The following is a 13,083-nucleotide window of genomic DNA, read 5'->3' as shown; positions in this document are numbered from 1 at the left end:
ATGTTTCCAAAAGCCTACTAACAAAAGATTTATAGACTGCCAATCAAATAATCTGGTTTGTTGATATAAAAATCAGATAAATGTTTGATACTTCTAGATACTCCAAGTTAAAAAATACTAAAAATTTCAGTCAAGCTCAACTAAGTTATATTTATGAGTCTTAATTAAAGGGTCAAAGACTATATTCTGCAAACTGCAAGTGCAAGAAAATAAGCTGCTACTTTCATACCTACAGGTTCTCTATATCCTACTCTTGACCAAAAATGTCTCTCTGGAATCCAAAGAGTACTCCTCCAAGATGAGGCCTGGAAACCTAAAAATCACCAAAACCTACCTCCTATCTCTGGCTCCAAGTTCCCTTCTCATAAGTCTGCTCTCAACACTCACTGTACAATCTACTCCCAGCCCTCTGTGACCTTCCAACAAACACAAGGGGGAATAAACTAAGGAACCTTCATGGAACCCCAAGTTGTTATGAGGATCCATTTGTCAAGGTAAAAGGACAGAACATTGCTTACTTAATAGTTTAGCTTAATTCATAACTTTCAAATATGTAAACATATGCAATCTGAGCCTTCATTTATACTTGTCTTAGGCCTCCAAAATGTGGAGGATAGGCTGAGACATGAGAAGCAAGGGGAGCAAAAGATCCAGGTAATGCCATCTGATAAATCTCATTTCATAGAAAAGTTTCCAATGAACAATTCAGAAGAGAATGAATGCATACCAGGAGGGGGGCTGATGTGTAAACCATTCTTCAGACTCCATTGCACAGGGAAAATGCCAGGACTGTCAACATGGCACACAAATGATCGCCTCACATGATTCTCTGGTCTCAAATCATCCATTTCCACCAGAAAGTACTTCTCATCAAAAACCTGTACATACAATTTAACAGATAAAATAGACAAATGTTTTTATTGGTATGGGTAGCCAAACATTACAAGTAGCCAAACATTACAAAAGTTCACAGCTACAATGGGTATTAATAATAACACTAAGCACTAGAAAAATTTTGTCTCTGTGTCATGTACTTTTTAAAATGCTTTTCATGTTATAAGTCAATTTTAATCCATCAATCTAAGGAGATAGGTACCATCAACAACCTCATTTTGCAGATAAAGAAATTAAGTTTAAAAGGAGGTTAAATAATGTGTACCATGTTACACATCCAGAAAGCAGCAGAACCTATATTCAAATCCAAGTATTTTAACTCCAAACAAAATTTAGTTTAGGCTTAGTAAGGAGTCACCTACACAAGTGTGCCAGATTTTCAGAATCTAGGCTAGTTTTAAATGTCTAGTCTTATGAACTTCCTCTGGCTCCTTACCACTTATCAGCCCTTCTGATGCCAGATAGGGCCTCCTAACTCCGTTTCGGGTTCAGAATCCCTACTTGTCCTAAGAAGAATCTTTTTCCAAGGCAAGAAAAACTTTAATTTCAACAAGTCAGACCTCAATAAGCCTTGCACCTGGTTGGACACTAAGGACACTGCCTGCCTCCACAGTTTTTAGATCCGCCTACCTGCTGGTTAAACCTCCTCTAGTTATGTACAGGTAGGCCTGCCCCCAAATGTGCCCCCCCGTTATAGTGTCCAGGCTTTGGTTGGCTTGGGCAACCAAACTTGGAAGGAATGGGCCAGAACTGGACAGTACAAATACGAAGTGTGTACAGAAGTAATTCTAGCCTCACATCTTAGGAAAAACAATGGGCTGGATTAGTAGAGCCTGAAGATCAAAATACTACCAATTTCTTAAACCAGTCACCCTGACAGAAATTCTTACCAAGAGAGTTGCCCCTGTTTTACCTTAACAACTGTAGCAGGAGAGATCCCAAAAGGAGACCAGGGGTCTACAGCTTCCAATTTCATATTTACAGAGAATGAATGGATGCCAATCACTTGTTTATCCTAAAATGCAAATATCAAGGAGGAATAAAAATATAGTATTTTTGCCTTAATCTTATAATCTTATATTCTCATATAGCTGAATACTACTCTTAAATAAAATAATGATTCTGGTAAATAATCTAATTCTATAATTTTCTTCCCTGGAAAAAATTATTCAGGAATAAAACCACAGAAAGCATTCCTATTCTCTACACTAGGAATAGAAAGACCACCTGGAGATAAAACAAGTTTATTTGATAAAAAGTCAGGGCTATGTAGTTGAGTAGAAAAGGGAAGACCCAAAATGCTTTGAGAGAACTTTGAGGGAGAACCTAGACTACTATGAGAAGAAGAAAAGTATGATCATCATTCTGGCCTTCAAATCACCTTTTTCTTTCAGACACCGAAGCACTCTCACAGATTCCAGGGGTTATTTAATGCTTTGCACCTCCCACAAATTGCTTTTCTCTACTTGTTTTTGTTTTTACCTTAAATAAGTAGGATGGTAATGGCTCTTCTTCCTCCTCTTTCACTCTGGCCAGGATCTCCTCCCACTCAGCTTCATTTTTCAGATGCCTGATGGCTTTAGTAAAACAAGACGGGATCTTTAAATGATGACAGAACTTACACACTTTATAACTATTCTAAAAGCATTCACATAAACAAAAAAGTCACCTTCCACCCTCACTCAGAGAATTTGGACCTTAACTTTAGTACTGTGTCTCCTCTGTTCAGAGCCTACGTAGTTAAGTATGGTAAAACTACTAGTGAGATCATAAGGACTGCTGTAGCCTGCAATATATAATACAACATCCAAACTGGGGTATGTAATAATAAATTCAAATTAATTTAAACAGTAACTCCAGTTTAATTATTACTGGAATTTCTTTTAATCAACAATTTGCTTTGAATTCAAATCTGTTCTACTCCTATATCTATACAAATGCTACCTAGGGAATTTTTCTTTAATTTTGGTAAAAGGTCAGTATGAGTTGGGACATGATCTATGAGGTACATATATTAATATGTGTGGCAAATTACAAAAGCAATAAAACTGCCCCCTCCCCCCAAAATAGGCATTTAACAACTCCATATACATTTTTTTGAATATCTCTATTATGCAAAGTAACAAAGGCTTTTATAATATGCAAAATAATGCATTTTCAGTCTTATATCAATAAAAAGTAATATAACAATAATGCAATAGTTGAAAAAAAATGTTATACTATTCTTCACCTAATGGGGGCTGAAGTTCATATCCCTGTTGAGCTGCCCAACCAACGTGATGAAGAAATGGATCCAAGTAATACAACCAATGTTCGAAATTGTCAGAACTTTCAAGTCCTTCATAACGCAGCTTCAGCCTTCCCCCAATGTTTTCGACTACAGTAACAATCCAAGTGCTTAGAGAATCCTGGAAAGCTTGACATTCTAGCCTGGAACCTGGAGCAATGAGATCTAAAGGATTTCTCCCATTACGGAGCTGTAGGTTAAAAAACAAAAAGTGAAATGAAAAATACAAGTTAACATAATCCTTAAAAAAGTCAAGTTTTAAATTATCTCAAACTAGCCTTTACATTTTTACCATTCAAACCCAATGACACTGAATTGCCTAATATCATACGAGATCCTACAGTACACGTTTATCTCAAAGAAAATCTATATATAATACAATAAAATTATTCTAACAGACCTCTATCTCTAGGACTGTTAGTTTCATGTATTAAGAACTTTAAAAATATCATCATTAGTCTGATTATAAAAGCAAATATGATCATCATTAAATAAAAAATCAGCGAACTAACATCAGAAACATGGTGGAATGAGACACATTCCCAGATCTCTCCCCTTGAAAACAATAAGATGAACAACTAAAACTCAACAAAGAATACATAAACTGCACACCAGTGTGTCTGAGCATGAAATCTGCACATAAGAGCTACCACAGGCCAGAATCACTGGTGTCAAGCGTGGACTTGGAAAACAAAAAAGTTGCCTCTTGCAGCCTGAGCTTCTTGCAGGGAGGAGGGGAGAAGGTGCGATAGTTGAAAAAAAATGTTATACTATTCTTCACCTAATGGGGGCTGAAGTTCATATCCTTGAACAGTACCCTGAACAGCCCTGCCTGGGAGTGCTGTGAGCTCCACACGGCTGCTGGCAGGGCCCAGCTGTCAGGACAGAAAGCAGAGAAGTAGGAATGACAGAGAAACAGGAACCACAGAAAAACGACAGTTGATTTTTACCAGTTGTGGTTGCAAAACAGGCTGAGCAGCAGCTCCCATCCCCCAACCTAGAAGGCCCCTTTCCCCATATTCTCTGAGACAGAACACGGCAGAGCCCCAGGGGAATCTGAGCAAACACTATTGAAACTGTTGATAACACTGACAAGGACTGAAATTGAGGGTAGTAAGCATAATTAAACATCTATAAGGGGGGAAAAAAGGCATTATTAAGGCTTTATATAAAGCAGGGATCCAAGAGACTTAGACGTCACCTACTGGAAACCAAAAGAAAAACGCCTTCTTTGCAACAAGCTAGAGAGACCATTACATAATCTTCTTTCTGGAAAAGAATAAAGCAGAATACACTTCCATTAATGTCCAGGGGAAGAAATAGTCCATTAAACACCATGAACAACCAAGGTGACAAGGCATCTCAGAAAAAAAGAGAAAAATCTCCAGAAAACAAGCTTACAGACATAGAAAAATGCAATTTAAATGACAGAGAATCCAGGATGGCATTTCTGAAAAAATGAATCATATCAACAATTTCAGGAATTGAAAAAACTAGATGAGCAGAATGAGTTGTTAGCAAGATTATAACCCTCAAAAAGAACCGAACAGAACTTTTAGAGATAAAGAACACACTGCAAGAGTTGAAAAATGAAACAAAAAGCTTGGGAAATAGAGCTGACCAAATGAAGAAAGAATCAGTGATTAAGAAGACAGAAATCTAGAAATAAATCAGAAGGAAGAAGAGAGAAACCAAAGAATGAAAAATAGTGAAAGAGAAATACAAGAACTGGCTAACACCGATGGGAGAGGAAACATAAAAATTAATGGGCATTACCAAAGGCGAGGAGAAGGAGCAGGGACTAGAAAGCATTTTCAGACAAATAGTGGACGAGAATTTTCCAAATCTAAGGAATAAGCTGGACCTTGGAATTCAAGAAGACAACAGAACACACAGTCATATTAACCCAAAACGGCCTTCTCCAAGACACACTGTATTAAAATTATCAAAAACCAATGACAAAGAAAGAATTCTCAGGGAAGCCAGGGAAAAGATGAAGATAACCTTTAAGGAAAACCCATTAGATTATAGCCAAACTTCTCAGCACAAACCTTACAAGCCAGAGAGGAGTGGAATCAAATACTCAAACTATTAAATGAAAGAAAATACCAGCCAAGAATAATGTATCCAGCTAAGCTCTCCTTCAGATATGAGGGAAAAATAAAGACTTTTCCAGACATACAAAAATTGAGGGAATTCTCTAGTACAAGGCCTGCATTACAGGAAATATTGAAAAGGATCAGCTCACCTAAAACAAAATGACAAAATAATAATAATAATAATAATAATAATAATAATAATAATAATAATTAGAAGTAAGGTGACTAGCAGGCAAATAGAAGCAGAGGAATGAATCCCTTACTAAACGGGGCATTACAACCTTAAACAATAAGAGATTTGCTTTAGCAAGACAGTAATGAAGTTCAGCATACATAGGGACAAACTGAGACAACCATGACTGCAAAGGGAAGGATTCGAGGATCCAAATTTGCAGAGAGGAATAGAGATAACGCACACACATTTTTGTAATGGTAACCAGATGCCAAAGATTCAGAACCAAAGTATATAACATAAAACAAGAAGAACCACAGGGAAAACCCACATGAGCCAACCAGAATAAAGAAAAACAGAAACACAAGGACAAGGAAGCAACGGTAACACCGAGCTACCAGAAAGCAAAAGATAAAATAAATGGCTGTGAGAAGACCTCATATTTCAATAATCGCCCTAAATGTAAATGGACTGAACTCACCAATAAAAAGGCACAGAGTTGCAGAATGGATCAAAAGACAAAACCCAACCCTATGCTGCCTTCAAGAGACACATCTCAGTTCCAAAGACAAATACAGACTCAAAGTAAAAGGGTGAAAAATGATATAACAAGCAAATGGCATTCAGAGAAAAGCAGGAGTAGTAGTGCTAATATTGGATAAAATAGACTTCAAAATAAAAAAGTTAAAGAAAGATACTGAAAGATATTTCATAATGATAAAGGGAATCATCATGCACCAAGAAGACGTAACACTTATTAATATCTATGCCTCCCAATCAAGGACCCCCGAAATATGTAAAGCAATTACTAACAGAACTAAAGGGAAAAACAGAGCCAAACACTATTGTACTACTAGGCGACCGAAATACCCCACTGTCGGATGTGGACAGATCGTCCAAACAGAAAATCGGTAAGGAAATAACATCCTTAAATGACACATTAGACCAACTGAACATGATTGACGTTCATAGAGCCTTTTACCCCCAAACAGCTGCTTATACATTCTTCTCTAGTGCACACAAAGCATTCTCAGGGATTGACCACATAATGGGACACAGGGATAGCCTCGATAAATATAAGAGGGTTGAAATGATACCAACCATATTCTCTGATCATAATGCTTTGAAACTAGAGATCAACTGCAAAAAGAAAGCAGGGAGAACCACAAACGCATGGAGATTAAATAACACGCTACTGAAGAATAACTGTGTCAGAAAGAAATAAAAAGAGATATCAAGAGATACACAAAAACGAATGATAATGATAGTACAACATATCAAAATTTTTGGGACACGGCAAAAGTAGTCATAAGAGGAAAGTTCCTATCATTACAGGCCTGCTTCCAATAACAAGAACGACCCCAAATAAACAACCTAATACTTCATCTTAAAAAACTAGAAAAGAACAAATGAAGCCTGAAGTCAGCAGAAGCAATCAAAATTAGAGCAGAAATAAATGAAATTGAAAAGAAAACAAAACAAAATAAATAGAAAAAAATAAATGCAACAAAGAGCTGGGTCTTTGAAAAGGTCAATAAAATTGACAAAACCCCTGGCTAGACTCACCAAAGAGAAAAGAGAAAGGACACAAATAAACAAAATCAGGCATGAAGGGGGGGAAATTACAACTGACACCACAGAAATAGAAAGGATCATACAAGCATAGTATGAGAAAGTATACAACACCAAATTTAATAACCTAGAAGAAATGGACCACTACTTAGAAAAACACAATCTCCCTAGACTGAATCAAGAAGATCTGGAAAATCTACACACACCGATCAGCAGTATGGAAATTGAAATCATCATCAAAAACCTACCAAAAAGGAAAAGTCCAGGACCAGATGGCTTCACCAGTGAATTCTACCAAACATTCAAAGAAGATTTAATACCTATTCTCCTCAAACTCTTCCAAAAAATCAAAGAGGAGGCAATACTTCCCAAGTCATTTTATGAGGCCAATATATTACCCTGACACCAAAACCTGGTAAAGATAACACAAAAAGAGAAAACTACAGACCAATATTTCTCATGAACGCAGATGTAAAAAATCTTAAATAAGATACCAGCGAATTGAATACAGCAGCATAGTAAAAAGGTTGTACACCATTATCAAGTAGGCTTCATCTCAGGGCCACAGGGATGGTTCAACATATGCAAATCGAATAATGTGATACACCACATCAACAAATTAAAAAATAAGAATCACATCAAGAGATGCAGAAAAAGCCTTGACAAGATACAGATCCATTTATGATCAAAAGACTTAACAAAATTGGTACAGAAGGTAAGTACCTTAACACAATAAAGGCCATCTATGACAAACCCACAGCCAACATTATACTTAATGGTGAAAAATTAAAAACCTTCCCTCTCAGATCAAGAACAAGGCAAAGATGTCCACTATCACCACTGTTATTCAATGTAACATTTGGAGGTCCTAGAGAGTACAATCAGGCAAAAGAAAGAAAAGGCATCCAAATAGGAAATGAAGAAGTCAAACTGTCACTATATGCAGATAACATGATACTCTATAGAGAAAACTCTAAAGATTCCTTAAGAACACTACTAGAAACAATAAGCAAATACCGTAAAGTTTCTGGATAAAAAAAATCAACATTCAAAAATTCATAGTGTTCACATACTCAAATAATGAAGTGTCAGAAAAAGAAGTGGAAAAGATAATTCCTTTTGCAATTGCAACAAAAAGAATAAAATACCTAGGAATAAATTTAATGAAACACGAAGGACCTATATAATGAAAACCACCCTATATTAAAAGAAATTGAAGAAGATACAAACAAATGTTCATGGATTGGAAGAAGCAGCATAGTTAAAATGACTATATTTCCTAAAGCATTATACAGATTTAATGCAATCCCCATCAAAATCCCATCGGCATTTTTTAAAGAAATAAATCAAAAAATCATCAGATTTGTATGGAAGCACAAAAGACCCCTGAATTGCCAAAGCCATCCTGAGAAAAAAGAACGAGGCTAGAGGGATCACTCTGCCTGACTTCAAATTATACTACAAAGCGACAGTAAACAGAATGGCATGGTATTAGCAGAAAAATAGACACACAGACCAGTGGAATAGAACTGAAAGTCCATTAGTAAATCCATATTTATATGGGCAAATGATCTTTGACAAAAAAGCCAAAAACATACAGTGGAGAAAGGAAAGCCTCTTTAATAAATAGTACTGGGAAAACCGGAAAGCTACCTGCAAAAGAATGAAACTGGACTGTTGTCTATCACCACACACCAAAATTAACCCAAAATGGATTAAGGACCTGAAAATAAGACCTGAAATAAAATGCATAGATGAAAACGTAGGGACAAAACTCAAGGACCTTGGACTTAAAAGATGATTTTATGAATTTGACTCGAAAGCAAGAAAAGTAAAAGTAAAAATAAACGAATGACTGCATCAAACTAAAATGTTTCTGCTCAGCGAAAGAAACCGTCAACAAGGTAAAGAGACAACCATCTCGATGGGAAAATATATTTATAAGCAAGGCCTCCAATAAGGGCTTAATATCCAAAATATACAAAGAACTCATACAATTCAATACCGAAAATCAAATGATCCAATCAAAAAATGGGCAGAGAACCTAAACAGACACTTCTCCCTAGAGGACAAACAAATGGCCAACAAATATTTGAAAAGATGCTTAACATCACCAGCTATTAGGGAAATGCAAATCAAAACCACAATGAGATACCATCTCATACCTGTTAAAATAGCTATAATCAACAGGACAAGTAATAACAAATGCTGGAGAGGATGTAGAGAAAAAGGAATCCTCATACATTGCTGTTGGGACTACAAATTGGTACAGTCACTATGGAAAACAGTATGGATGTTCCTCAAAAAACTAAGAATGGATCGACCATATGATCCAGCAATCCCTGAAGACTTGAAAACACATATCCAAAAAGATATTTGCACACAGATGTTCATTGATAGCAGCATTATTCACAGTGGCCAGGACATGGAAGCAACCAAAGTGTCCTATGATAGATTACTGGATCAAAAAACTGTGGTACATACATACAATGGACTATTACTCAGTCATAAGAAGAGATGACATACTGCCATTTGCATCAACATGGATGGACCTCGAGATAATCATGGTAAGCGAAATAAGCCAGACTGAAAAAGTTGAAATCACATGATATCATTTATGTTTGATAGAAACCTAAAAGCAACAAATCAACAGGACATACAAATAGAGACACAGAGACATGGACAACAGATCAGTGGTTAGAGGGTGGGGGAGGGAAAAGGTAGACAGGGTAAAGGGGGTCAAATATGTGGTGACAGAAAAAACTCTGGCTATGAGAGGTGAACACAGTGTAAATACATATATGCCTTACTATTAAAGTGCACAGCTGAAACATTGGATTTCGTTAACCAATGTCACCATAAAAAATAAGTAATTTATAATAAACAAACAAGCAAATAAATAAAGATTAGGATGTCAGAATCAAGGTCAATGTAGAGTAGGATCTTTATTAATTCCTTTGTTCATGATTTTATTAATTCAAATTTTACTGGTGTTTAGTATATGCGAGTCCTGACTAAACATAATAAAATGAGTCAGAGTATAAAATATAAAGATCAGCTTGAAATAGTGTTCACCAATCAAGTTTTACGGGCCAATGCAAATGGATCATAGAATTAAATTTAAGAGTTAAAACTCTAAAACACTTAGAAGAAAACATAGAATTACCCTCAAGACCTTGAGTTAAGCAAAGTAAGTCTCCTTAGATATGACACTGAAATCATAAGCAACTAATTCAGAACACTTTAGGCACTGAGCAAGCCACTAGTTTGCAACCTCTGAGGATAAGTTTAAACCTCTCATTATCCATGCCTGTGTCTATAGTAACATGCTCATTTGCCTTGGAGTAGAAAATGAGCAACCAATTTAAGGTTCTTTGGACAGCAAACAAATATCACTAAAGATTAGAGGGGTCTTCCACACTAATTCTGCAAGCAATAATACTCACGCCCTCTAACAGTGGAACAGGAGGACTACATGCTCCCATCAGGGTCTGCCGCAGGAACTCATCCCAATCAGACACCTTATCTCTGATGCCTAGATGAGGGAATAAAATGAGTGGTTACTCATGTTAGCCACAGAACACAGAGAAACTAAACTAAGCAACTACAGAGAAATTAAACCAGTAAGAATGGTTTAGAAGCGCATTTGCTGTTTTTGTATTTTAAAAGTCTAACGTATTGCTTCCTTGAGAGTACAACAAAAATCTCTATATAAGAGCTACTTCCTGGTTAGTTTAATAAGAGTCATATGGAAAACAAAGAGAATAGGCCCAACTCCTTGTTACTATAATTTACCCAAAAGGTACCTACTTTCTTTACTATGAGAACTTTCATATATATATAAGTAAAAGTAGAGAAAATAGTATAATGAATCGTCATGTACTTGAGCTTTAACAAATGGCACTTCATGGACCATGTTCAAATTTCTCCAGAGGTCTCACGAATGGTTTTATCAATTTGTTCAGTCCAATCAGGATCCAAATGAGATATAAATATAGCAAATGGTTGATATATTGCTTAAATCTCTTTTAATTTATATGTTCTTTTACTGCCCCTCATCCCCTATTCTTTCTCTTGCAGTATATTTGTTGAAAGACTCAGTCTTTTGTCCTATATATAGTTTTTCTGAGCCTAGTTTTACTGGTTGCCTTTCCAAGGTAACCAGCTGTTTTCACTGACCTCTATATTTTCAATAAGTCAGTATTTAGAGCCAGAGAGTTGACCAAATTCAGATTTGGGGGAAGGGAAGTAAAAATACTCTGTAAGTGGAGTTGCATCTTTCCACCAAGAGGCATATTCAGTCTGGTAGTCTTTCCTTTTGTGATGTTAGCAGCTTTTAATGGTCATTACATAGATACATCCATTCATTAAGGGCTAAAAATGGTAGTTTTCTATCATTTCTTCTTTGTTTACTAACCAAAATACTTGAAGAAAAAATTTCTCTTCTTCAACTATTTGATTACCCTAAGGTATAGTTCATAAAAAGAGGGCAGGATATATTCTTAACTCTTTATTCCTTCCCTTTACCTCCTAACCTTCAAAATTATCAGCTGATCACCGAGCATCCTCCAAAAGCAACCAATGAAAGTGTTGTTCAAAAACTTCACTATGGAATTATAGACTAAATTACATATGATATGTTACAGGCCATTGCCGGTCTTAGCCTGTTAATGCTCAAATTGTCCTATCTTAAACCAGAGAGAGTCTCTTCAGGTTGGCTCCTCAGTCCTTTTGGCATGACCCCAGTAAATAGTCATTGATATCTTTCTTTTTGGTATAAAATGATATTTCAGGATCATCTTGTACATTTCTGCTATAGTCTAGAAATCAGCTATATCTCTACGGAGCCCTAATTTGTTTCAGTGAAATGGTATTTAGAGACCATAATTAGTGTGATGACGGTGCTCATCGCTACTGAGTTTGTGTTTCTAGGCCTTTTCAATATCTAGAACTAAGAAATATCTTCTTTTTAAGATAAATCACATCAAGAGTTCATATTGATAGTTCCAATACAAGTTCATGAAGATAGCATTTTAACTTTATTCATCTGAGCTGATTCCTTTCTCTCATATTGAAAACCCTAGTTCTCAATTACACATTTAATTATTAATTTGCTTTATCCCAGCAGTCCACAACCAGGGCTCCTATGAGATTCTAATGCCTGATAATCGGAGGTGGAGCTGAGATGGTAATAGTAGTGCTGGGGAGTGGTTTCAAATACAGATGAAACTTCGCTTGCTTGCCAGCTGCTTGCCTTCTGCTGTGCGAGCTGCTTCCTAACAGTCCTCAGACCAGTTATCAGTCCACGGCCCAGTGGCTGGGGACACTTGCTTTAATTTATCCCACAACACACAATAATTATTCCAAAATAACATCAACACTACCACCAACAATGATTACTAGCACCTTACTTTATTTTTTTGCAATTTTATGTCATTATGGTTTATCACTACTGGGGATATACATTTAAATTACTATATTAAAAAGTCACTGAAATGGTTCTTCTCTGAGTAGTTATTTCATAAGCTACATTCATAGTTATATTTCTTTGATTATGCTTTTCTAAGAAATGCTTTTAAATTTTTCATTGTTTTATAGTTACATAAAATATTCACACTGTTCAAAATTTAAATCTACAAAATATGGTACATTCAGAAAATCTAGCTTCTATTCCTGTTCCATTCATCCTATTCCCCTTTTTCTCCATAGGTAAATTTTAAAATGATTTATTTTTTTAAAGCACCACTATGCTGTACAACTGAAACTAATATAAAAGATTTTTTAAAATTTAATTTAAAAAAATTTATAGGTCCCAGATCACTTGTGGGTGAGAGGAGAGAGGATTAATAAAATCAAAAAAAAAGGAATCGATCTGGTCCAATGTACTTAAAGATAACGAGACTTACAAGTTTTAAACTCAGAGAGCCTCATGGTTCTTATAGGATGAATGATAAGTAACTGATGCTCCCTGTATCATAAAAACCTGAGGCTTTATGGAGCACAGAAAATAATTTTTTTAAATAGGGATATATGCATTACTCCTTATGAATATTTTCCTT

At 35.9% G+C, this 13,083-nt stretch overlaps 1 protein-coding gene across 11 annotated transcripts in view; it reads right to left on the bottom strand.

Moving 5' to 3' along the window:
• The window catches only part of SFMBT1 (Scm like with four mbt domains 1), a 100,704-nt gene that overhangs the window by 23,202 nt on the left and 64,419 nt on the right, over positions 1-13,083 (bottom strand). For all 11 annotated transcript variants that reach the window (XM_016121844.2, XM_016121843.2, XM_036218693.1 and 8 more), the window contains 5 exons: positions 10,471-10,559; positions 3,125-3,371; positions 2,377-2,471; positions 1,808-1,909; positions 728-878 (listed from right to left, as the gene is read on the bottom strand). In XM_016121844.2, the coding sequence (XP_015977330.1) occupies positions 728-878; positions 1,808-1,909; positions 2,377-2,471; positions 3,125-3,371; positions 10,471-10,559 (684 nt within the window). The remainder of the gene's footprint in view (positions 1-727; positions 879-1,807; positions 1,910-2,376; positions 2,472-3,124; positions 3,372-10,470; positions 10,560-13,083) is intronic.

Source organism: Rousettus aegyptiacus, unplaced genomic scaffold, assembly GCF_014176215.1.
Source record: "Rousettus aegyptiacus isolate mRouAeg1 unplaced genomic scaffold, mRouAeg1.p scaffold_m13_p_4, whole genome shotgun sequence".
Taxonomy (NCBI): domain Eukaryota; kingdom Metazoa; phylum Chordata; class Mammalia; order Chiroptera; family Pteropodidae; genus Rousettus; species Rousettus aegyptiacus.
Note: the sequence above shows the minus strand (reverse complement) of the source record. Positions and strands in the feature narration are given on the sequence as shown.